Source organism: Mirounga leonina, unplaced genomic scaffold, assembly GCF_011800145.1.
Source record: "Mirounga leonina isolate KUSES-001 unplaced genomic scaffold, KU_Mleo_1.0 Mir_151, whole genome shotgun sequence".
Taxonomy (NCBI): domain Eukaryota; kingdom Metazoa; phylum Chordata; class Mammalia; order Carnivora; family Phocidae; genus Mirounga; species Mirounga leonina.
This window is the reverse complement of record NW_023270377.1, coordinates 56,513,834-56,537,139: the sequence shown is the minus strand read 5'-3', so window position 1 is coordinate 56,537,139 and position 23,306 is coordinate 56,513,834. Positions and strand designations below refer to the sequence as shown.

General features: G+C 35.3%; 1 protein-coding gene across 4 annotated transcripts in view; it reads right to left on the bottom strand.

Annotated features, from left to right (window-relative positions):
• CHN1 (chimerin 1) overlaps positions 1-23,306 on the bottom strand; it is a 225,180-nt gene that overhangs the window by 109,991 nt on the left and 91,883 nt on the right. For 3 of the 4 annotated variants that reach the window (XM_035007713.1, XM_035007715.1, XM_035007716.1), the window contains 3 exons: positions 16,244-16,275; positions 14,546-14,587; positions 13,827-13,940 (listed from right to left, as the gene is read on the bottom strand). In XM_035007713.1, the coding sequence (XP_034863604.1) occupies positions 13,827-13,940; positions 14,546-14,587; positions 16,244-16,275 (188 nt within the window). The other variant, XM_035007717.1, reaches the window with a different exon arrangement.

The following is a 23,306-nucleotide window of genomic DNA, read 5'->3' as shown; positions in this document are numbered from 1 at the left end:
ACAAAACCATGGTAACCAACTAAACCTATCATGAGCTATCAGATCAAAAGAACACATAGTACATTACATGTCAACGCCTACCAGCAGCATAATCTTTCCCCAGTTCTTTTTGATCCTTCTTCCTATACATGAAAAAAGCTTTCAACCAGTTTTTATCTTTTAAAAAATGTGAAAGCCCCTTTACCAGTATCTACTGTAATTCTCTGACTTTAACCAGAAACTCTGGCTGAGTTTACCTTTAAGAGTCAACCTAATGCTCTGAGATTCAATTAAGAATTACTGGGGTTTTTTTCCCCAATCATTAGCAAATTAAATTTTTTACTTCAATGAATTTTATCATTTTTTTAAATGCAGGAGCAATAGTTTCTTCATACTAAATCTTTAGTACTGTAAAGATAAAAACACATTCTCACAGAAATTTCTTCCTTATTAGAATCTTACCAGCATTCCAAACTCAAAGGCACAATAAATTAAATCATAACTACTGCACATAATACAGAAGAGCCCCATTTTGTCCTCTTGCGCACTCTATCACCAATCATCAACCCCCATCACAGGAACTGAAGCTAAATCCAAAGAATCTAGCTCAACATGTTCTTAAACTACCAACCATCAGTTAAAAATAAATAAACAAGGTATTGATGGCTTTTGTCAGGCATTAACTGCTTATTACATAACTATTTAGCCAGACAGACAATAGGGCAAGCCTCTGTAAAGAGGAGAGATTATCTTCACTGCTATGGTTAGCCACTCTCTAATAGTGATCTCTTAAAATATTTTCTTTTCTTTTACATAAAAATATATGCATATGTAACATGTCACAAAATAAAATGTATACATGCCATAAAAATATGTATATTTTATGCACAACGAATTTCTGAAAGGATAGACACCTAATTGTGAATGATGTCTTTTCTAAGGAGTGGAACTAGAAGAAGTATGTGGTGGAAAAGAAAGGTAATTTGGCATTATATAAACTTCTCTTATCTGAAAAAAAAATTGTAACCACATCCACGTGTTGGTTTCATAATCGTAATAGATGTAACAAATTACATAAATGCAAATATGCTATTATTTTTATAGATGACTACTGTTTTTCTTTATCCAAGCTCACTACAAAATTATTTTTATAAGTACAAATGATCACCAAATGATTTTACAATGAAATTTTAGCTTAAATAATTAAACTTTATATATACTTGATTTAGCTTTTTTTTGGAGGGGGGTCAAAAGTTAAGGATTAGTTAGAGTAAGTCTTATCCTAAAAGGCTTTAAACAGGGTTGGTAGGCTTTATAAAAATGATAATGTGTTAACTTAAAAATCTTTATTAAAAAATTCAAAAGCTAAGAGTTTACTTTTGTGCCACACTCTCTGTCAACTTATAGAAAGTGCTGCATGGTTTATTGTTATTTTGGATGTTGTTTTTAACAAGTTCTAGCCTCTATTTCTTAGCTTCTTGTTCTTTAGCAAGTTAAGCCTTGGTTTCCTTACCTGTAAAATGCAGAAAATACAATATATACCATGCGGGCTTATTTCGTAGATAAAACTCAGTTTTCCAACCTGTATGCCCTGAATAGAGGTTGCAGGTTAAAAGATACCAAAAATGTCCAGCCTTTTTAAAGGCTGGGAAGGCACGGTGCAGCTGAAGTCCTTGGGCTGGTCATGCTGGGCCACACTAAGGTAAATATGGCACATTTACCTTAGTGTAATGTACTATATTTACCTTAGTGTACCATAGAACATCGTAATTCTCAATGGGTGCCACAATATGAAAAAGTATTGGAAAATACTGAAAGATAATGCACATAAAGTATTTACCATAGTGTCTGCCTGACTCAGGAAATATTCAGTAAATGTTAACTCTTATTATATTTATAAAACTGTTAAGTCCATTAATAAGATATTTATGTATGCCAAATCATTCACAGGAAAGGAGCCACGTTATCAACACATTCTGGGGCAGTATCTGGGGCAACAGGTCTTAAATTAAGAGAACCTGTTAGGTTTTCTACTGCACCTTAGAGTAGATACATAAGTCATATTCCAGTTTCCCTTTACAAAGCAGATAATCAGAGCCAGAGTTACCTCTCTCATATCAAAGTTCCTGTCAATAAGCCCTAAAACGTACTTGAAATTCAGCTCCATCCTCAATGAAATGCTCAGTGGAATTTGCCTTATGTTGTGCCTTAAGAATACAAAAACCAAAAATATCCTGAAATCAGCTTTTTTGATTTCTCTACCTTCTGTTTTAAATCCATTGCAATGTATGCATAGTTTTGAGATGGAATTTAAGTTTAAACAGACAGTATACAAGTGAATAAAAGCCATACTGAACATAAAAACATGACAAATGAAGTACCAATCAAGAGTAAGGTGCACATCAAAACCACAATGTGGTGCCACTTTACACCCATTAGGATGTCACACCTACTGTTTAAATCAAAGACATAATAACAAGTGTTGGCAAGGAGTGGAGAAATTGGAACCCTCATACATCACTGGTGGGACTGTAAAATGGTAAAACTACTTTGGAAAAAAATTTGGCAGTTCTTCAAAATGTTAAACATAGAGCCACAATATGATCCAGCAATTTCACTCCTAGGTATGTACCCAAGAGAAGTGAAAACATATACCTACACAAAAACTTGTACACAGCATTATTCATACTAGCATATTTATAGCAATGTTATTCATAATAGTCCCAAAGTGGAAACAACTCAAATGTTCATCAACTGATGAGTGGAGAAACAAAATGTAGTATATATCTGTACATCAGAGTATTATTCAAATATTATAGATTAATAAAAAGGAATAAAACAGTGATACATGTGAACACGGATGAACCTTGAAAACATGCTAAGGGAAAGCAGTCACAAAAAAACACATATATAATACATACTCCATTTTTATGAAATGTCCATGATGTATAAATCTATAGAGACAAAAAAAGCCAATGGTTCCCCAAGACTGGAAGGGTTGGGAATAAGACAGAAGTGACTGCAAATGGGTATGGAGTTTCTTTTTAGGGTGATTAAATGTTCTAAAATTGATTATGTTGCATAACTTTGTAAGTGCATCAAAACCCACTGAATTGTACAATTTAAATGGGTGAGTTCGTATGTTAATTATAATTTAAAAAACGTTTTTTTAAAAAAGAGTAAGATAAAAATAACATGCAAAAGCCAAGCTTGTGAATAAAATTAGGGGGGGAAAGTTACAATTTTGTAATATATAGAAACTAAGTGGTTGCTATAGGTAGAAGTTTCAGAATACTCTTTGGACAAGAGGTATATCTTTTTCGGTCCAACAAAAAATTTAAAAACCCAGAAAACAGGAAGAAAAAAAAATCAGTTAATCAATTAGCCCTTAACTTTTTTTCTCTATCTAATACTTTAACAAGAAGTCTTTTAGGGTCATTTATCAAAAAGGCGTGTGAAAGGGACATCTATGTGGCTCAGTTGGTTAGGCGTCTGTCTTCAGCTCAGGTCATGATCCCAGGGTCCTGGGATTGAGTCCTACATCCGGCTCTTTGATCAGCGGGGAGCCTGCTTCTCCCTCTGCCTGCCACTCCCCCTGCTTGCGCGCTCTCTCTCTCTGACTAATAAGCAAATAAAATCTTAAAAAAAGGGCGGGGGGTGAAAAAGAGAAAAAAAAGTGGGGAGGGTATCTATCTGAACTCAGCAAACAGAAGAAACCTGGTAGATTTTTTCCCTTCTTTCCCCTCCTCTGCTCCCAGCATTTAATTCTAATTTGGTGACTGAAAATGAGAAATATATCAAAGGCTCTTAACACTCAACCTATATATTTAAAGTTTTCTCTCCCTGTAGACAGTTCACTTGAAAAGCCATTAATCAGAATGCTTGGTGAGCATGGAGTCTGGAAAAACAGAAAGTGAATAAATCAAATGCTTAATGGACTATCTCTCAAAGAGTGTTGCACAGAGAGACTTCATGAGGAGGGTCTCATAATCAAATGAGTTTGGGAAATGCAGTATAGTTTTTAAACAATATTCACAGGCTCTGAGAAGTACTGTAGGAAAGAAATCCAACTGATTATATTTAAGGGCAGGACATTCACGGGGTTCCTCAAATTCACCTCTCTACTAGAGATAGTACTGCCAATGTTGGCCAAGACTCCCCTGTTCCACAGACCCTGAACTCTATCACACTGTCCTCTGTGACTTCCCTTTCTATTGCCCCCAACACTGACCAATTCTTCTCCTAACCAATTATTTACATAAGTTGATACATTCCATTTAGAGTTAAATCTTCAGAGATTTGGGAGTTATTACCTTCCATTTTGACCCTAGGTTGCAACTAGTGTCTTTGATTCTTCCCAAAATGAAAATCACCCTATTGAATTTTTTGCATGGGATTGTAAAAATGATACACATGCACTGTAAAAAAAAAAAAAAAAAATCAGGCAACTCAGAAAGGTTCTTTTAGACATCTCTCTGCTTACATAGATACCCAATAGATAATTTTATCTAAGTAATATAATACCATACATACTGTCCTATATAATGAATTTAAATTTCAGATTAACACAGACCAATACATATTTCAAAATTTATTGAATAAGAAATAAGATAGGGCGCCTGGGTGGCTCAGTTGGTTAAGCGACTGCCTTCGGCTCAGGTCATGATCCTGGAGTCCCTGGATCGAGTCCCGCATCAGGCTCCCTGCTCGGCAGGGAGTCTGCTTCTCCCTCTGACCCTCCTCCCTCTCATGCTCTCTGTCTCTCATTCTCTCTGTCTCAAATAAATAAATAAAATCTTTAAAAAAAAAAAAAAAGAAAGAAAGAAGATATATTTTTTTAATTTTTTAAAAAAATTTTATTTAAGTAATCTCTACCCCCAACATGGGGCTTGAACTCATGACCCCAAGATCAAGAGTTGCATGCTCTTTGAACTGAGCCAGCTAGGTGCCCATATAAGATATATTTTTTAAAATATATATATAATAAATATATCCAAACATATTTACAATATGCTTTCTCAGTCTTTAAATTCTCATTTGTTGGGGTGCCTGGGTGGCTCAGTCGATTAAGCGTCTGCCTTTGGCTCAGGTCATGATCCCGGGGTCCTGGAACCGAGCCCTGCGTCAGGCTCCTGCTCAGCGGAGAGCCTGCTGCTCCCTCTCCCTCTGCCTGCTGCTCTGCCTACTTGTTCTCTCTATCTCTCTGTCAAATAAATAAAATCTTTAAAAAATAATAAAAATAAAACAAAAATAAATTCTCATTTGTTCTCCATTATCTAAAATTTTCCTAAATAATTTTAGGAATTTCCTAAATAATAAAATAAAAAAAAGTTTTATTTATTTATTTGCCAGAGAGAGAGAGAGGGAGAGTACAAGCAGGGTGAGTGGCAGGCAGAGGGAGAAGCAGGCTTCCTGATGAGCAAGAAGCCCGACACGGGACTCAATCCCAGGACCCTGAGATCATGACCTGAGCCAAAGGCAGACGCTTAACCATCTGAGCCACCCAGGTGCCCTTCCTAAATAATTCTTATCTTAGTGGTCAGCACTAAACTAACAGGAAAGTTCTAAGCACTGTGGGTGTAAAGCATTCTCTGGAATATCCACATACAGAATTTAGGGATTATCAAGACTCTTGCACATACGTCATCTTGCTCTTCTCCCAAATTTAGAGAAGCTAAAATGAGTCAGACTCAAAAGAAATGTCTTTGGAATTGCCAAATCTGTAGTTCACATTTCTCCTCAGCATGAGCCCTTCAAAATCTATTAAGATATCTAGAAACCCTTTTAAAGGTTATTTTTCAGTAGCCAAAGGAAAACCACTTACTAAATTAATTACCTAAATAATTCTGGTAAAACATAGGTTCCACTACCCTTTCCACTCATTATTCTTATTGCTTTCACAATGATCTTTCCAAATTATAAATGTAATCATCACCCTCTTCTACTGAAAGTTTTCAGTGACTCCCATTTCCTACAGATAAAGTCCAAATTCTCTTTTTTTAAGATTTTATTTATTTATTTGACATAGACACAGCAAAGAGGGAACACAAGCAGGGGGAGTGGGAGAGGGAGAAGCAGGCTTCCCGCCGAGCAGGGAGCCCGATGTGGGGCTTGATCCCAGGACCCTGGGATCACAACCTGAGCCAAAGGCAGCTGCTTAACAACTGAGCCACCCAGGTGCCCCTACAGTCCAAATTCTTAAGGATGAAATACCAGGCTTTTCTGGTATACTTACTGCTAAAACTTCCTGTGCCCCCAAGCCCTAGCAGCCTGCCATACACCAAATATTTCACTCTGTTCTATATATTCCTTCCTTGGCTGTTTATTCCGCAAATGCTTATTTTTCATCACATCTTATTCTTCTACCTGGCAAACCTCTAGTCTACCTTTAAGTTAAAGAGCCAAGTTAAATGTCTTCTTTCTTGACCCTTGTAGACAGTACTGCAGAATACAAAAGCTCAATAAACACTACTATTTTTGATGAGGCAGTTATCTGAGAAATTATTTTAATTACCCAATTTAACAGTGAAGACCAAGCTCCTGACTTAGACAAAAGGCCTTGACACATTTATGACACACCAGGGATAAATATTTTAAGGTATATATTAGTCAAAGTACAATGGATTTCGCTGTGCTAAAATTATTAACATAATTAGGTTTTCCAATCATCTTTAAAATACTGAATTATTTTAAAGTCAGATTGGAAAATATTTTAAATCAAGTTTTGAAAAAAATTATAGGTAAAAACATCAAAACAGAATTTACAAAACTATGGCCTCATATACAACTTTCTTAGAAATACCAGACTTTCTCAATATTTACCAAAGCTAAAATTGGATATACTGCTTTAATCGGAGGTTGAATAGGACTAAAAGATTTGAAGAATTATACCATAGATGGATCCTCACTGTCGAACAAGGAAACTACTTTAATGAATACCCACTATGTTATACTATGTGCCTGGTATCCATTTTCTCTCCTCACTCAACCTTCTTCCTTCTTTAAAACAGGAAAAGAAAACCAGATTTTGTTTGGTCATCCAGACTCCCTCTCAAGCCTTATCTTCCAGAAGAAACTGACACCATCTCTCAGCTCTAGAACCATGTGCTGGTTAGACAAGCAATCAGTACATGCATTTCCCTGCAGATTGTTATTGGCTCAGGGGTGGGAAAGGGAGAGCTGCAGAGCCCTGGTCAACTTGAAGGGAAGGAGGAATGAGAGAGGAGAGCATATGACTCTGATTGCCCTTGGTTACCACTTTTTGAATGTAAGAAAAGCCAGCCTTAGACGGGAGCTGATGCTGTGAGTGGCCATGAATAGAAACAAAATAACAAGTCCTTGATAACATCACTAGGGTACTGATCATCCATGTTATTGCATTTCCAAATTTCTCATTATGTGAAGTATTTCCTTAAGTAATTTATTGTCTGCGCCAACAGAGTTTGCCTATTTTGAATATCAGATAATACCTGCAGCTGAACAAATCTCAACTGATAGAGAATTTGATTCTTAAAAAAAGGATGCTAATTACAGACTTTTAAGAGGTCTCTTTTGCAAACTAATGGGAATATAATCCCCACTTACATGTAGGAAACTAAAGCTCAAAGAGGTTAAATATATATAATTAGGTCAGGCAACTAGAACTCATGTTTGTCAGGCTCTAAGTTACTACAGCTATTTCCAAAGTTCCACAGTGAGAGTAGATAATTGCAATTATATCTTGTGACAGATGTTTTAAAATCTCAATTCCTGATTCTCTCTGACCTTCTTCTCTTTCAACCTCTTTGCTAACTGAAAGGTTTCCTGTTTAGGTCATTAAATGTTTCTTCTTCCAGGGACACTTGGGTGGTGCAGTCGGTTAAGCGTCCAATTCTTGGTTTCAGCCTGGGTCCTGATCTCAGGGTTCTGAGATCAAGCTCCGCATCGGGCTCCATACTCAGCAAGGAGTCTACCTGGGATTCTCCCTCTGCTCCTCCCCCTGCTTGCTGATGCACTCTGTCTCTCTAAAATACATAAATCTTAAATAAATAAATAAATCTTTTTAAAAAATGTTTGTTCTTCCAGCTTTCTTTTCTAGTTTTAGTAAAATACATACTTATAATTACATTTTTCTTGTCAGTAAATATGAACAAATTTAGCAGATCAGGCCACTGAGAAAAAGGGATATTTTTATATCAAAGGGAACCAATGTTTTCAAAGATCACAATAAATCAAAGTAATGCATAACTTTAGTCCTGACACCACATTAAGTGTGCAACATCAATATAAAGAGGTGTTTTAATATTTCCAAGAAAACTCTTGGACAGAATCCAAGCAAGTATGCCCCACATTAAATTAATGGCTTAGGAAAATAATAGTGAAACCCTAGCGCTAAGCAATGATTCCACCTATTAGCACACTTAAGGCAGAAAAAGTAAACAGCTATTGAAGATTACAATGTTATTTATACATTTGTTCAAATAGGAAAGCCCTTTTTGCATTCATATCAATTCCATAAAAATATGAAATTTTCAGAGAAATATAGTGAAAAAACTAGTTTTGAATGTGTTGTGATTAGACCTACATGCAGAAATTGTTTAGACTCTTATCAGGTATAGCAGTGGCAATAAGAAAATAGATAGCAAATATTTAAAAGATCATTTCATATGATCACTTATATCAACTCTTCACTGGTCTTTTCACCTTATTTCACTATTTCCAAGAATTCATGGTGCAGTGCTTATGTAACTCTATCAGTTATTTACAGTGAACAAATGTTTTGATAGGTCATTGTTCAAGAAAACACAGGAAAAGATGGAGAACTTCATCAGAGAATTAGAATCTAAAAAAAAAAAAGGAAAGAAAGAAAATTCTGTACCTAAGTAACACAAAATATGAAACTAGGAACTCAGTGGATGGGTTTAACAGCAGATCAAAAATAGTAGAACATAGAATGAGTGAACTGAAAGATAGGTCAATAGAAAATGTCCAAACTAAAGTTCAGAGATGAAAGTCGGAAAGTTAGCCCAGAGGGAAAAAATTTTAGAAAAGTCAGAAAATAATTTATCCCGAATAAACCTGCAGTTAGAGAAATACTAACGGAGTTTTTCAAGTGAAAGGAAGATAATTCCAAGAAAATGCAAAATTACAGGGAAGAATGAAGAACAATGAGGGGGTAAATATATGAGTAAGTATAGACAAATACTGACTTTTCTGTTTAAACAGTAACAATAAGGTATTATGGAGTTTACAATATATGGAAATAAAATATCTGAAAATAACAAGAGAAAAGGTAGGAGGGAGAGAAATGAAATTTAGAGTGTTCTAAGATTCTAGCATTATTGGGAAAAATGATAGAAACAATCATTTATATTAAATATAAGTAAGTCAAGGCCACATGTTTTAACCTCTAGTTTAACCATTAAAAGAACAGTAAAAGAATGTATAACTCAAGTTAGGTGTAAGGAAAAAATGGAATAAAAATTGACTTGTAAAATAAGTCAACAAAGAAAAAGAAACATAAAACAGGAGAGTTATATAGACAGTAAGATAGTATTTAAACCAAAATATATCAGTAATTACATTAAATGTAAATGGATTATATACTTTAGCTAAAATTAAAAACTGAAAAACACCATAAATAGAAATAAAGGACAGGTCACAAACTTGAAGGAGACAATTCAATTCATATATAACCAAATGATTAGTATCCAGAATAAATGACTTTCATGAATCAACAAGAAAATGCCAGGGTAAGGGATCTGAATGCAAATTTCACAGATGAAAAAATGTGAATAGTAAATAAACATGAAAAGATGCTCAACCTCATTTGGAATCAGACACATTCAAATTAATCAGCAGACACCATCAGACTGACATAATGTCTGACAGTATTAAATGAAAACAAAAAGGAAAACAACACGAATTCTTACACAGTGTTGTGGAATAAACAGTGGAACTACTTTGGAAAAAATTATTCATTATCTAAGAAAGCAAAAGCAGCAACTTTACATCTAAGTAAATATTCTAGAGAAAACTGTAATGTATACCAGGAGATATTTACAAGATTATTATACATGGCAAGACTGTTTTTATTTTTATTTTTAAAGATTTTATTTATTTATTTGACAGAGACACAGCGAGAGAGGGAATACAAGCAAGGGGAGTGGGAGAGGGAGAAGTAGGCTTCCCGCCGAGCAGGGAGCCCGATGCGGGGCTCGATCCCAGGACCTGGAATCATGACCTGAGCCGAAGGCAGATGCTTAACGACTGAGCCACCCAGGCACCCCGGCAAGACTGTTTTTAACAGCACCAAACTAGAAACCACCCACATGTCCATCAATAATAGGATGGATAAATAAATTATGCTATATTTATTTAGTGGATATATAGCAGTGAAAATACATGAATTATAGCCATGTTCTACAATAAGGAATATAATGTGGAGTGAAAAAAACTGAAGAATACATTCTACATGTCCTATCTATTTGAAGTTCAAAAATGAACAAATCAAAACAATGTATTATGTAGGGATACAAACATATGTTATAAGCCTATAAAGAAAAATAAGAGAAAGATAATCAGGATAGGTTAGCCAGTGTGAGGGACAGGAGGAAGAAGGAAGGATTAGGGGAGGCATAGACAGTACAAATGAGACTCAAAGGCAATAGCTGTTTCTTAAAATACAGGTTGGGCACATAAGAGTTACGGTTATTTGTAATTGTTATTTAATAATTGTTATATTTCTTGTAAGTATTCCTTTGTATATTCTTAACATTTAATAAAAAGGACAATATAAAACATGCACTAGTCCTATCCCTTTTCATTTGTCACTCTATATAACACTGAACCTAATTTTTTTCTTCTAGTGAGAAAAATTATATAATGACCTAAAATATTTTTAAAGAATTAGTCCTAAACTATGAAAACCATAAAAAACATTTTCAAAACCAAACTCCTTAGATTATCTTAGTTTTTTTATAACTCATAGTTACAATGTATACTTAAACTACAACTAATCCAAATGTTGTCAAAATGAATACACAGAAAATCCCAAAGTCACTGAACTACTTCATGCTACATGAAGTATAATCTAGTGCTTGGGCTAGCATTTATCTTCAACTACACATTCTAACCACGTGGATGCTTGTCCGTATGCTTCTATCGAAAAAAAAATTTTCATTGAGCAATAATCATTTTTCTTGAACCAAGGGGTCAATATGAGCAAAGGCAGAAAAGCCAGAAAAACCTGGCCTGAAATTCAGGCTCAGATCGGGTATGGGAGAATATGGTGCTCAAGAGAAAAGTAAGATGTTAACTACAGAAGACCTCCCATGTTCAAAAGCAACTTATATTGTTAAAAAACCTTAAACAATCTTAACACCAAAAAAATATTTGATATGGGATATAGTGTCTGATATGATGTAAGGTGAAGGCCTCTAGATGCAGTAGTGCCAGGGCCTACAGACATCTTAAAACTAAGAGAAAAAAGAAGAGTGAGGTCTTAGTTTCGGTCTTGTGGGCTGACTAAGTAATAGTGTCATCAGCTAATAAAGGGAATATAGATGTTACAGCATATTTGGGAGGAAAACTAATGAGCTCAATTTTGGACATCAAGTTGCCAAAGGAGCAACTTGACTTCAAGGACTTGTTGTTCCTAACATTAGGGCCTATGGTTAACACGGTAAATGCATAATGAACATTGACAGCCATAAATTATGAATCTGGCTCCCCCAAACAGATCATACATTATGTTGAAAACAAAACAAACTGATGTGAATTGGGAGAATCATCAGTTGAAATGGGGAGTATCAAATATATTGATATGACTTCTTTTCATATTCTCCTTAACACTTCCCTGCTACACATCTAGTTCAAAACAAGGAAGATCATATTTCAGCATATAAATTACTCACAATGTGTATTCACAAATTCCCTACTCCCACTATAGCCCCTTTTACTCATTACTATTTTTTTTCCATGTACAGTTTCAGGGTCATTTTCAATAACAAAAGGAAGGCTGTATGTTTCCTCCAGACATATGAATTAAAAACATTCCCATCAATTTCATGCTCATCTATGCTCCAAATTCTATTCTCAGATTTCCTGGACTGAAGTAGATGGGAAGTAATTATAAAATTACAGTGTAGGAATACAGTTACTGTATTCCTACAGTTCCTACAGGTAGGAAGGAGGAAGAGCTTGGGAGCTTTGTGTGCTACTTTCTCCACACTAAACCCTTGACCCTAGGGTGTTCACTGATGTCATTCAGTGAAAAGTGAGTGACAGCCACGCTAGAAGATGAGTGGAAAGTACCTGAACCTTGCAGTGAGGCGACACTGAGCTCAAATTCAGTTCTGTAACTTACTATGTGATCTAGGAGGGATTTAGGGCAGATGGCAAAAAAGGGGAAAGGAAGAGAGTGTTGTGCAGATATCTGTCTCTCCCTCACCCCACTTCCTTCTTCACTATTCTGGTCCATAAGTCTTTACATGTACACTCATTTACCCCAGCCACACAGACAACCAGACTATTTGGAAATGGGGTATTGCAGAATCCTAGAATTACAAAATGTTTGGCACAGAAAGAGGAAAAACTGACTTAAGGGAATTCTGTGATTTACGCCGAATCTGTCTCTAGTTCATTTGGTGGTAAAATGAGTAAGTATTTGAATTTCCAGCCCAGATTTTTTCCCCCTGTATACCATAATTTAAACCTGAGAAACAACATAATTAAATAAGTGAAGAGGGATTTATACGTTATAATTTGCCATAAAAAGCAAATTTCCATGCCTGTAACAAGCTTTATTCTCCAAGTATACAATTGATTCAGAATTCAGTAGACAACAGACTGGATTATATCATCCTTTTCATCAAGAAGATTAAGTCTTGTGGATGGGATTAAGAGCAATCCCTGCTCAAACAGGCATAAGCGATTGGAGGAGTTCCACATGGTCATACTAGAGCAACAACATCATCTTTCTGTTCTCTCCTTGTGGCTACCAAAAGAAATTGCCATGTCTATGACCTCCTTCTTAGGAAGTTTCTACTTTTAAGTCTTTTCCAAAGATGAATGAAGGCACAAAGACAATGGATAATTATTCCAAGCCTTTGGAGAGGCAGCAATGGAGGGTGACTAAGAACACAGACTCTGAAGCCAGATTATCTGCATTCAAATATCAGCTACACAAATTATTAAATGTATGACCCTGGCCGAGTTTTACTCAACCTCCAGGTCCTCGGTTTCCTTCTCTGTAAAGTGGAGATCGTAACAGGACATACATCCTAGAATTGCTGAGAAGATTAAATAGGTTTGAGGCTTGGCATGAAGTAAGCCCACTGGATAAGCATGCTATCGTATTACTGTTCTGTTGTTTTTGCAGGGCTAATGGAAATATTTGTGTCTGGGCACTGTACTGTAAGATAAGAACAGCCAAATACTAGGCAAAGTTCAGCTGACAGGAAAGAGCCAAGAGCTCCCAAGAAAAACTGCTTCAATCAAAAGCCAACCTAAGAGAAATGATATTGGCTTTAATTTTATGAGTTACAAAGATCTTTTCTCTTCGTTTCTTTCCTTATTCAAGAAATATATGGGAGCTGACACAGCAGGACAGATGGGAGAAAACGGGTAAGATGAAATAGAAGAAAGCAGCTACAATAAAAATGCTTTAAAAGTTTTTCAATTCTTAATTACTGAGTGCTACCATTCATGAGGAATTTTTTAAGGGTCTCAAAGCTATTAAAATGGTAATTAGGTCCCAAGAAAACAAGAACCAATTCAATTACATGCTGGATGCTTTTAAAATTTAAAGCCCTCTATTAAGAGGGTTTTAAATGAAGCACAGTTATAATTACAGGTCCATGACCAACCTTAAAGCCAAAGTGTAGGTTCCCGGCTGACGCTGGCTCTCACGAATAAGGTAACTCCCCTCAGCCACACTCAAGAGCTGGTCTGCTTCTTCTCGGGAGATCATGCCGTGAAACCTAAGAAAAAAGTCAATTCAGAAACTGAATGCTTTCCACCTTTTGTCAGTAAAGCAAGATAAAACAAAACCCTCCACCCTGTCCTGTTGTTTTCTAGACAAAGTACTGCCATATAATCGAAGGGGAGCAGTTGGGCTTAACTCTGCTTGTGTTTTTCTGGGCCTGGCCCCTGGCCAGCTTCTCTGTGGTAACAAGAACCGCACCAAAGTAGCTCTCCAATCCATTTAACAATTGTGAAATCAAAATCCACATCCATCTAAGGGAAGATCAACCACCTCTCTCAAGAGGACAATTCCCTTCTTATGTAGCTGTCTGACCATATGGACATACTAAAAAATACACAGCAATGTGTCCCATTTCCTTCCTTCATGCTAATGGCACTGCTCCAGAATTCTGGCTCACAGTCTAAGTTGGCAATTTTCCAGGACCCTGGGTTGCCCTTAATTGGCATGATTGCCCAATAATGTGCATAATCTGCATCACTGGATACTCAAGCCAAAAGCAAACAACCGTAATACTTGCTTTCACTCCCTGATAAAACCTTATTTTCGATTAACAGGGGAAAAGGCATGAAGAAGAAAAAATATAAATAACACATTCTTTACACCAAGACAGCAGATTCATCTATAGCATTCTGACATGAAACACTGAAAAAGAAAAAAAATGTCAGTGGTGACAGATGATTACTATTAAAAAGAAAAAAACCATCTTATATTTATATGGTGATTTACAATTACAATTTACAAAGAACTTACACATACATTATGTCCTTTCAGTAATTCAAGGATAACTGAATTGAGGGATTGCTCAAGTGAAACTTTGTGGTTTTTACTGGTATGAAAAAACAGCAGTCACTTGATTTTGGAATGATGTATTTAAAAGGCCCTGAAGTGCCACCTTAATAATTTAGGAACTTTACTAGAGGGCAAAATGGCAAGCTTTTGGAGTTTTTCTCATAAGGATGGTTCAGTCTTTCTCAATTTAAGTCTCAAAACAGTTCATGGTATGTATGTTCAAATCATGACAATCAGAGCAGCTAGGTTCAAAAGTGGACTCTGGGAATTTCTTATCTCCATATATTTCTCAATCCTTCCGAACCAGATTCCTCAGACTCTGCCAGAGGCAAGAAGACAGTAACCTACCACTGGTGGTAACACATACCATTAGATTAGCATATTGGCATATTGTTTTAAGTTTACATGAAATCAGTTAATAAAGTTAGTAAAATTTAATATTTGTTTTTAAAAACTCAATTAATTTAAAAGAAAATCACATTCAAGGACGCAAACTTTGGAACAGAACTTGACAAGGATATTTAAAGAACTATAAAACTGTTCATACCATTTAAACCAAAATTTCCACCCCAGAAAAAGCTTTATGCACTACGATGTTTCTGATGGTATTATTTTTAATAATACAGTTTAGAAGCAAACTAAATGCCAAAAAGCAGCTAAGTGATTAAATTATGGTACAACCATAAAAAACATCAGTGGCTCCCCGCCAACTCGTAAGCGCCTATGTTCTATTCACAAAAGTCTTGGAAACTTAAACAGAATTTTTAAAAATTTAAAAAACTTGCTATATACATCATTGTGTATCTGATACAATCTTAAGTCTTGAAAAACAAAGGATTTTATTTGAGGAATGATGGGATTATAGGTGATTTTTTTTCTTCTTTCCCAAGGGCTATATTTCATTTTTTTAATAATCAGAAAAATTAAGCATTTAAAAAGTTATTACAACATTTTTCACAGAATAGAAAAATATTTTTAATACTAAGTGGAAAAATCAGGCTATAAAATTATATGTATAAAATCTCAATTTTGTAAAACCATTAGGAAAATAGATCCTCAGAAGGTAATACTTCAGACTATTAACACTAGCTATTTCTGCATAGCATAAATTTACTTACAGAAAATCTGGAAAATAAAGAAAAGTGTAAAAATACACTGAACCACCCCACCCTGCTGTACGTACCTACGTGAATATACATTGATATGCTTAGTATATACATATACACACAAATATATACATTTTCCTCATACACATCTAGGATTATTTATTTATATTGCATCTTTCTTTTAACATCATTCCATACATACATTTTTTCCATGCTATTTTCTTCTCTATACGTTATTTTCCGTTATTTTCACCAATTAGAATAATTATATTTGTAATAAATTTAACTCATTCAAACTTGAATACCTCCTTTATCTTGCTTTTATTTTGAGCAGAAGCATCCATTTACCTGTCTCTCTTACATATTCCAATCTATAAAATGTTTTCTCATAATCCATACTTACTCTCTTCCATAATACTTTGGTCTGTTTTCTACCTGTTTGGGAAGAAAAAAAAAGATATTTGTGAAAATGCAAATGTTCAGAACCTAACTCAACATTTTGTATATGTGGCAAATTAAAGCATATACTAAGAAAAAGAATTAGAATAAGATTCAAAACATCAGAGTCTGGAGTCCCATGTCTATCAGCAGGTTCATTTATCTTGTCTATCATCAAGCCATTTTGACTTGTCACTTCATCTCTCAGATCTATTTCTTATCTAAAAAGGGCTGTGTATGTAAAAATAGTTGGATTAAATTTAATCTTTCATTTCGAGGATTTTATGAATCTGAAAAAATATTTACATCACTTTATTCAAAAAGTAAAATAAAACATCAAAAACTTAACGCCACAATTGTGTCAGAACAGATTGTGGCTTCCTCTCCCTTCCTGTTACTCCATATTTTCCATTCTGTTCACACCTCAGTATAATCTTGTCCTTTTTTCCTCCTATCAGCTCTTTCCTCACCAGAGTTTATCCCTGTCCTCCCCACAGCGTTCCACATCAGGTGTACTGGCTGTGGCTAAGGAAAAACCCTGCAGAAAAGATTCTAAGGAATTTGTACTGGGGTAGACTGAACGAGAGTATTTGGCCCATTCATTCAAGAAACATTTACTGAATGTCAAATGTGTGATAGGCACTGTCCTACCTACAAGGGGACATATCGCTGCAATAAGACAAAAACTGTCATTACTCTTTTGAAACTCAGAGACAGACAAGAAGTTTCAAGAGAAAAAAAGGGAAAATAGAAAGTAGTAATAAGTGCTACAATAAAAATAAGAATGGGTAATGTAAAGGAGAGGGCTAATGAGGTATTTAAGTTGGGTGGTCAGGAAAGGCCTCCCTGAGAAGGTGACATTTCAACTGGGTTCTGAATGACCTGAATAGACATTTTTCCAAGAAGACATACAGATGGCAGACACATAAAGAGATGCTTGACATCACTAATTTATCAGGGAAATGCAAATCAGAACCACAATAAGATTTATCACCTTACACCCGCCAGAATGGCTAGACTAAGAAACACAAGAAACAACAAGTTTTGGTGAGGATGTGGAGAAAAAGGAATCCTTGTGCATTGTTGGTGGGAATGCAAACTGGTGCAGCCACTGTGGAAAACAGTATGGAGTGTCCTCAAAAAATTAAAAATAGAGGGGCACCTGGTTGGCCCAGTGAGTAGAGCATGTGACTCTTGATCTTGGGGTCATGAGTTCAAGCCCCATGTTGGGCATAGAGCTTACTTTTTTAAAAAAATTAAAAATAGAAATACCATAAAATCCAGTAATTCACTACCAGGTATTTACCCAAAGAAAATGAAAAACACCAATTTGAAAAGATATATGTACCCCTATGTTTATTGCAGTGTTATTTACAATAGTCATGTTATAGAAGTAGTCCAAGTGTCCACTGATGGATGAATGGATAAAGAAGATGAGGTATACATAACACACAAACACACACACACACACACACAATGGACTACTACTCAGCCAGAAAAAAGAATGAGATCTTGACATTTGCAATAACATGGAGATATTATGCAAAGTGAAATAAGTTGGATAGAGAAAGACAAATACCATATGATTTCACTTATAAGTGGAATCTAAAAAACAAAATGAACAGATTATTAAAATACAGAGAACAAATTCCTGGTTGCCAGAGGGGAGCACAAGGGAGGGGATTGGTGAAATAGATAAAGGGGATTAAGAGATACAAAATCCTCGGGTGCCTGGGTGGCTCAGTTGGTTAAGCGACTGCCTTCGGCTCAGGTCATGATCCCAGAGTCCTGGGATTGAGTCCCACATCGGGCTCCCAGCTCAGCGGGGAGCCTGCTTCTCCCTCTGACCCTCTCCTCTCTCATGCTGTTTCTCTCTCGCTCGCTCTCCAATAAATAAATAAATAAAATCTTTAAAAAAAAAAAAAAAAGAGATACAAAATCCAGTTATAAAATAAGTCATGGAGAAAAAAGTACAGCATAGAGAATATAGTCAGTAATACCGTAATAACACTGCACGGTGACAGACGGTGATTACCCTTACTGTGGTGAGCACTGAGTAACCTATAGACTTGTTGAATCAATATGTTGTATACCTGAACTAATATAACAACGTATATCAATTATACTTCAATAATTTAAAAATTAAAAAATAAAATTAGAGATTAAAAAATATTTTAAATTATTAAAATTTAAAATGAAAATAAATATATTTATACCAATATACACCAATAGGGGAATAAGTAAGCTGATTTATAGTAAATGCAGTTTGGAGGAATGATGTAGATCTATAGGGACTAAGGTGAAGAAGTCACCAAAACAAACCACTGAATACAAACCTAAGTTATGGAATAATTATACAGTATGACACCAATTAGGAAAAGCCCATGTACACTAATACTTTAATATATATTTAGAGACTAGACAGATATCTGGAAAAATATATACCAAATTCAAATGGTTTCCTTCCAGGAAGGTTGGGGAGAACTGAACTGATGGGCCCATTGGGAAGCAAAAGAGAGACTTCAGTATTAACTGTAATATAATTTTTTAAATAAAGAATGCATTTATGCATTGCTGATACAGCTGATTATCACTTTTAAAAAACAAATCGAGATTAACTTTTGTGTAATTTAATATTAAGAGTCTGAGGCACATTAGGATATAGTCCTCCCAATGGGGTCCCTCAAATCGTAAGATCTTTGCAGGTGGCTGAAAGGATGGGAATGAGGTAAAAAGAAAGGAAAGTTCTTGAATACACTCTACTTGATGATGAAAATTCTGGACCAGTACAAAGAACTGGTGTGGCTGATGCACTGGTGGCCTTAAATGGTGCAGCAGTCCAACGGGTGTTATAACCCGAGACAATACTGATTAGTTGACAGTCCCTCATTAAGTGCACAATATGCTTCCATTGATTGCCTAAGTAGTCATCTTCATAACACAACTGATTAGGTCTTACACTGATGAATAACTATTTTGCTTTACCCAAAAGAACTTTGAATTAAAGGAAATTAGGTAAACATTGGATGCTTAATACAGTACTGTTATAATAGGCAGTAAGTCCAAAATAAATTGACAAAACAATTGCCTCTTTTTCTGCTTTTCCATAATGGCAATATCAAATAAAACAAGTTTAAACTAACTCTTTTTTCTCTTTTATCTATAAAGTGAAGGGGAACAGAATATACCACTTCAGCATAAGGATTATTTTGAGTTGAATGCGATTAAGAAACCCCAAACACGGAAGGAACAATGAGCCCTCCCCCTTTCACCTCAAAGCAGTGCATAAATTTCCCTTTGTAAAGGTGTCCCCTCCCATAACAGGGAGAGAAGAACACAATGACTTCAGGGACAATTCTTATCAACTGAGATAGCTGGAGTCTGCATAATAAACCTTACCAAAAACCTCTTATTTACTAAACAATTCCTAATCACCTTTCCACAACTCACCCTAACCCTTCCAAGGCCCAAACCCCTTTTGCTCTGTCTGCTCCCTTCAGCACACTTTATCACCCTCTGTGAAAGTGGTATATAAGCTATTGGATGAAACTGCCTCTTTGGGGTTTTCATGTATCTGCTGTGAGCCCCTCCTCCCTTGTGTGCATATGAAATAGACCTTTTCTACTGTTAATCTCTCTTTTTTCAGTTTGACTTGCAGGCCCGAGACACAGAACCTAAGAGGATAAAGGAGAAGTTTCTCCTTCCCTACAAGAGCATTTAGATTTTTGCTGATGTGTCAGATATCATTACTTAAGTAGTGATCTGGCATAGTCTTTTCAAACAGACAGGACAGCATTACTGATCGATAATTAAAAAAGGGTTAATAATATGAACAATGATTATTAATGATCCCAATTAATTTATTTGCAAATACATCCACCTGGGGATTTAAATGTTATACGGAATAATAAAAATATATTTGTGCTTATACAAACATTTTATGTTTGTTTCTAAGTTTCAAAAAAAAAAGGTCATAATAAAACAGACTAAAACTGGCTGAAGTCAATGTGACTACGTGAGAAAGGATTTTAAATTAGTACTTATGTTGAATTACACGCTTTAGCTTTCTCTAATTTTCTACGTTTAATAGTTAACATTTTTTTCATGATACCATATCATGGGTAGGAAAAATGGGAAATGAGGGGAACAAAACAGATTCCAACTAGAAATAAAAGGTGCTGTAGTTTGGTTGCTATAATGTAGATCATGCTATCATGATGAGAAAGAAAACTGTAAGTTAATCTACCATTACTGAATATAAAGTGCATAGTAAATATAAGAATTCAATAAATAGTAGATACCATTTTACAATATTTTAAGTATCAATGGAATCTGTTAAATTAACATTTACTGTAGTTTTGGTAACTAATGAACTATTTTTTATTGTTACTTTTTAACATAGTGTTATAAATTATTTTTTTCATATATAAAATATTTTAATCAAATTCACCAACCACATTCTTTCAAATTAAAGAAGTCTTATTTCTTATCTTATTTTCTACAAAAACAAGAGCTTGTTTAATATGTAAGTTTCTTGCTCTGCAAAGGAAATCTGAAAACAGTAGGAAAAAACAATAAAAGTACTATAAATGTTAATTCCCTTCCCTCCTCATGCACAATGTTATAGATTCAGCTCTCAGGTTATTATTTTTTTTACTCTGTCCCATGCTTTAGTTCAGAACAGTTGCCGCCCCCCCCCCACCAAATTTTCCTAATTTAAATTCAAATTTAAAGAATATGTATTTCTAGAGGCAATGCTACTAAAACAATGAAGCAGAACGCTCAGAAAATTTCCAAAATGCTTCATGCTGTTCTTTTCTAACAGTGGTATCAACCTGGTCAGAAGTCACATGAAATCCTTATCTCCTTCTTGTTCCCATTGTAAAAACAATACTTGGAGGCAGGTACTTGAAACCTAGTCTGGAAGTCTATACGAGGCTTATAAAAGTTAGGGTATATATACATGAAATTGTAAGAAATAATAGAACCCTGGCCAAATATTATTATTTTTTTCAGGCAGCAGTCTAGAATATGTATATAAAGGCTACACACAAAAGTACAAATATTTTCAAGTGTCAAGATTTTGTTTTACATTATTTTTTAAAGTGGCTCAGTTTGGAGGAGGAAAAGGGAGAAAAATGCACATTTCCTTCCTACAGTGGTAGTTTCTGAATTAAAGACTTAGAGTAAGTCACTCAGTCACTAGTCACTCTAGCTTTGGTTCTATTTTAGTCTCCTGTATTAAAGTCAGGAAGGAGGAGAGGGAGAGAGGAAGGAGGGGAGGAGAGGGAGGAGAGGGAGAGGAGAGAGAGGAAGAAGAAGAGGAGGAGTTTTACAACTGCTCAAAGACAACGGAAGACTGGAATTGGATAACTGGAAGGATGTGCTACACGTAGACAATGCAGCTTTCCATGCAAGCACAAATTTTTACACTACATTTTCTAAATTACTGGGTTTTTTTCCTCACTGCATTTTACACCATAGAAAATATCAAAATGGATAATAGTTAAGCTTCAACAAGTCAAAAAAATTTAAACTTACAAAAACTTCAAAACAAAACAAAAACAGAGCAGAGCCAGCATCGTGGAAGAGTAAGTACTCATCAGAGAGCTACATAGCTGGAAATGAATTTTAGGGAAGTGGTGACAAAAAAGAGATCAGAAATGTTATGGAACTTACAAAGATATGTTTAACTTTTTATCCTCCATTAATAGTAAGATAAACTTCTAGGTACCTGCTTTCCTCCGCAATTCTGTAACATTCTCGATGATATTTAGACCAAAGTTATAAGTGCTAAGAACGCAGCTTGTTTTCCACTGTATTTTAGACTTACCCAAGAAAACGATTAACCTTCAGCATGCCAAATAGGTTAGCTCTCTATTTACCGTCACATTTCACAAATTCAATAAAGAATACGTATTTACAGGGACCCCTGGGTGGCTCAGTCAGTCAGGTGTCTGCTTTCACCTCAGGTCATGATCCTGGGGTCCTGGGATTGAGCCTCCATCAGGCTCCCTGCTCAGCAGAGAGTCTGCTTCTCCGTCTGCCTCTCCCCCCACCTGTGTATTCGCGCTCACTCTGCTCTCCTTCTCTCAAATAAATAAACAAAAAATCTTAAAAAAAAAAAAAAAGAATATGTATTTATGGAGGGTTTTTTTTAAGCTCTGTAATTACTACTTAGTGACTTGCTGAAAACCAATTCAGTTTCCTGGTATCAGTTAATTTTTTCTTTGTATTCACTATTCTTTGAATTCACTATTCTCCCACTTTAGATTCAAGTAACTTCTAGGTTATAGTAGTAAAGAGGTAGAAACCACCAATCTGTTTTTTAACAGTTAACTGATAAAGGGGTTCTTTTTGGAATTGTAGTTGTGATCTCCAATTTTATAAATATACTTCTACATTAAGGTATAGATTTTGACATCAAAACATACCTTACTACCCAACTGCTTACTGAACACTGAATTTTAAACAACAGCAAAAGATGACCCAAAAAGGGGGGGTATGCATTTCAAAAGTAAAATAAGGTGAAAACAGACCTTTGAGTGATAGACTGATTTTAAAATAAATAGGTGGTTTTAATAATTCAATATTACTTCTCAGAATTCATAAAAAAATGCTCTTCAGCTCCAAAGTATTTTATAAGTGTTAAGTAACAGATCATCACAACACCTAAGAGATCTATGAACATGATAATCTTTATTTTTATAGAATCAAAATTGAGGTATAGGCTGTCAATATATAGCGGTTAATCAGCAGTGAAGCTATGATCTCAATTAAGGTGCTTTCCTCTCCTTCTGAAACAAACTCTTATACTCCCACCTAGCAAAATATGTCCTCTAAAACAGAGTAAACGTAAAACGAATGCTTCAAACCTCCCATTCATTCACTTAACAAGTCTTTATTTAAGCACCTTACTTAATGTGTCAAGCACTGTTCAAGGCACCTGGGACATACAGATGAACAAAACAGATCAAGATCCTACCCTCATGGAGCTTATATTCAAGGAAGGGAAGATCACAATAAAC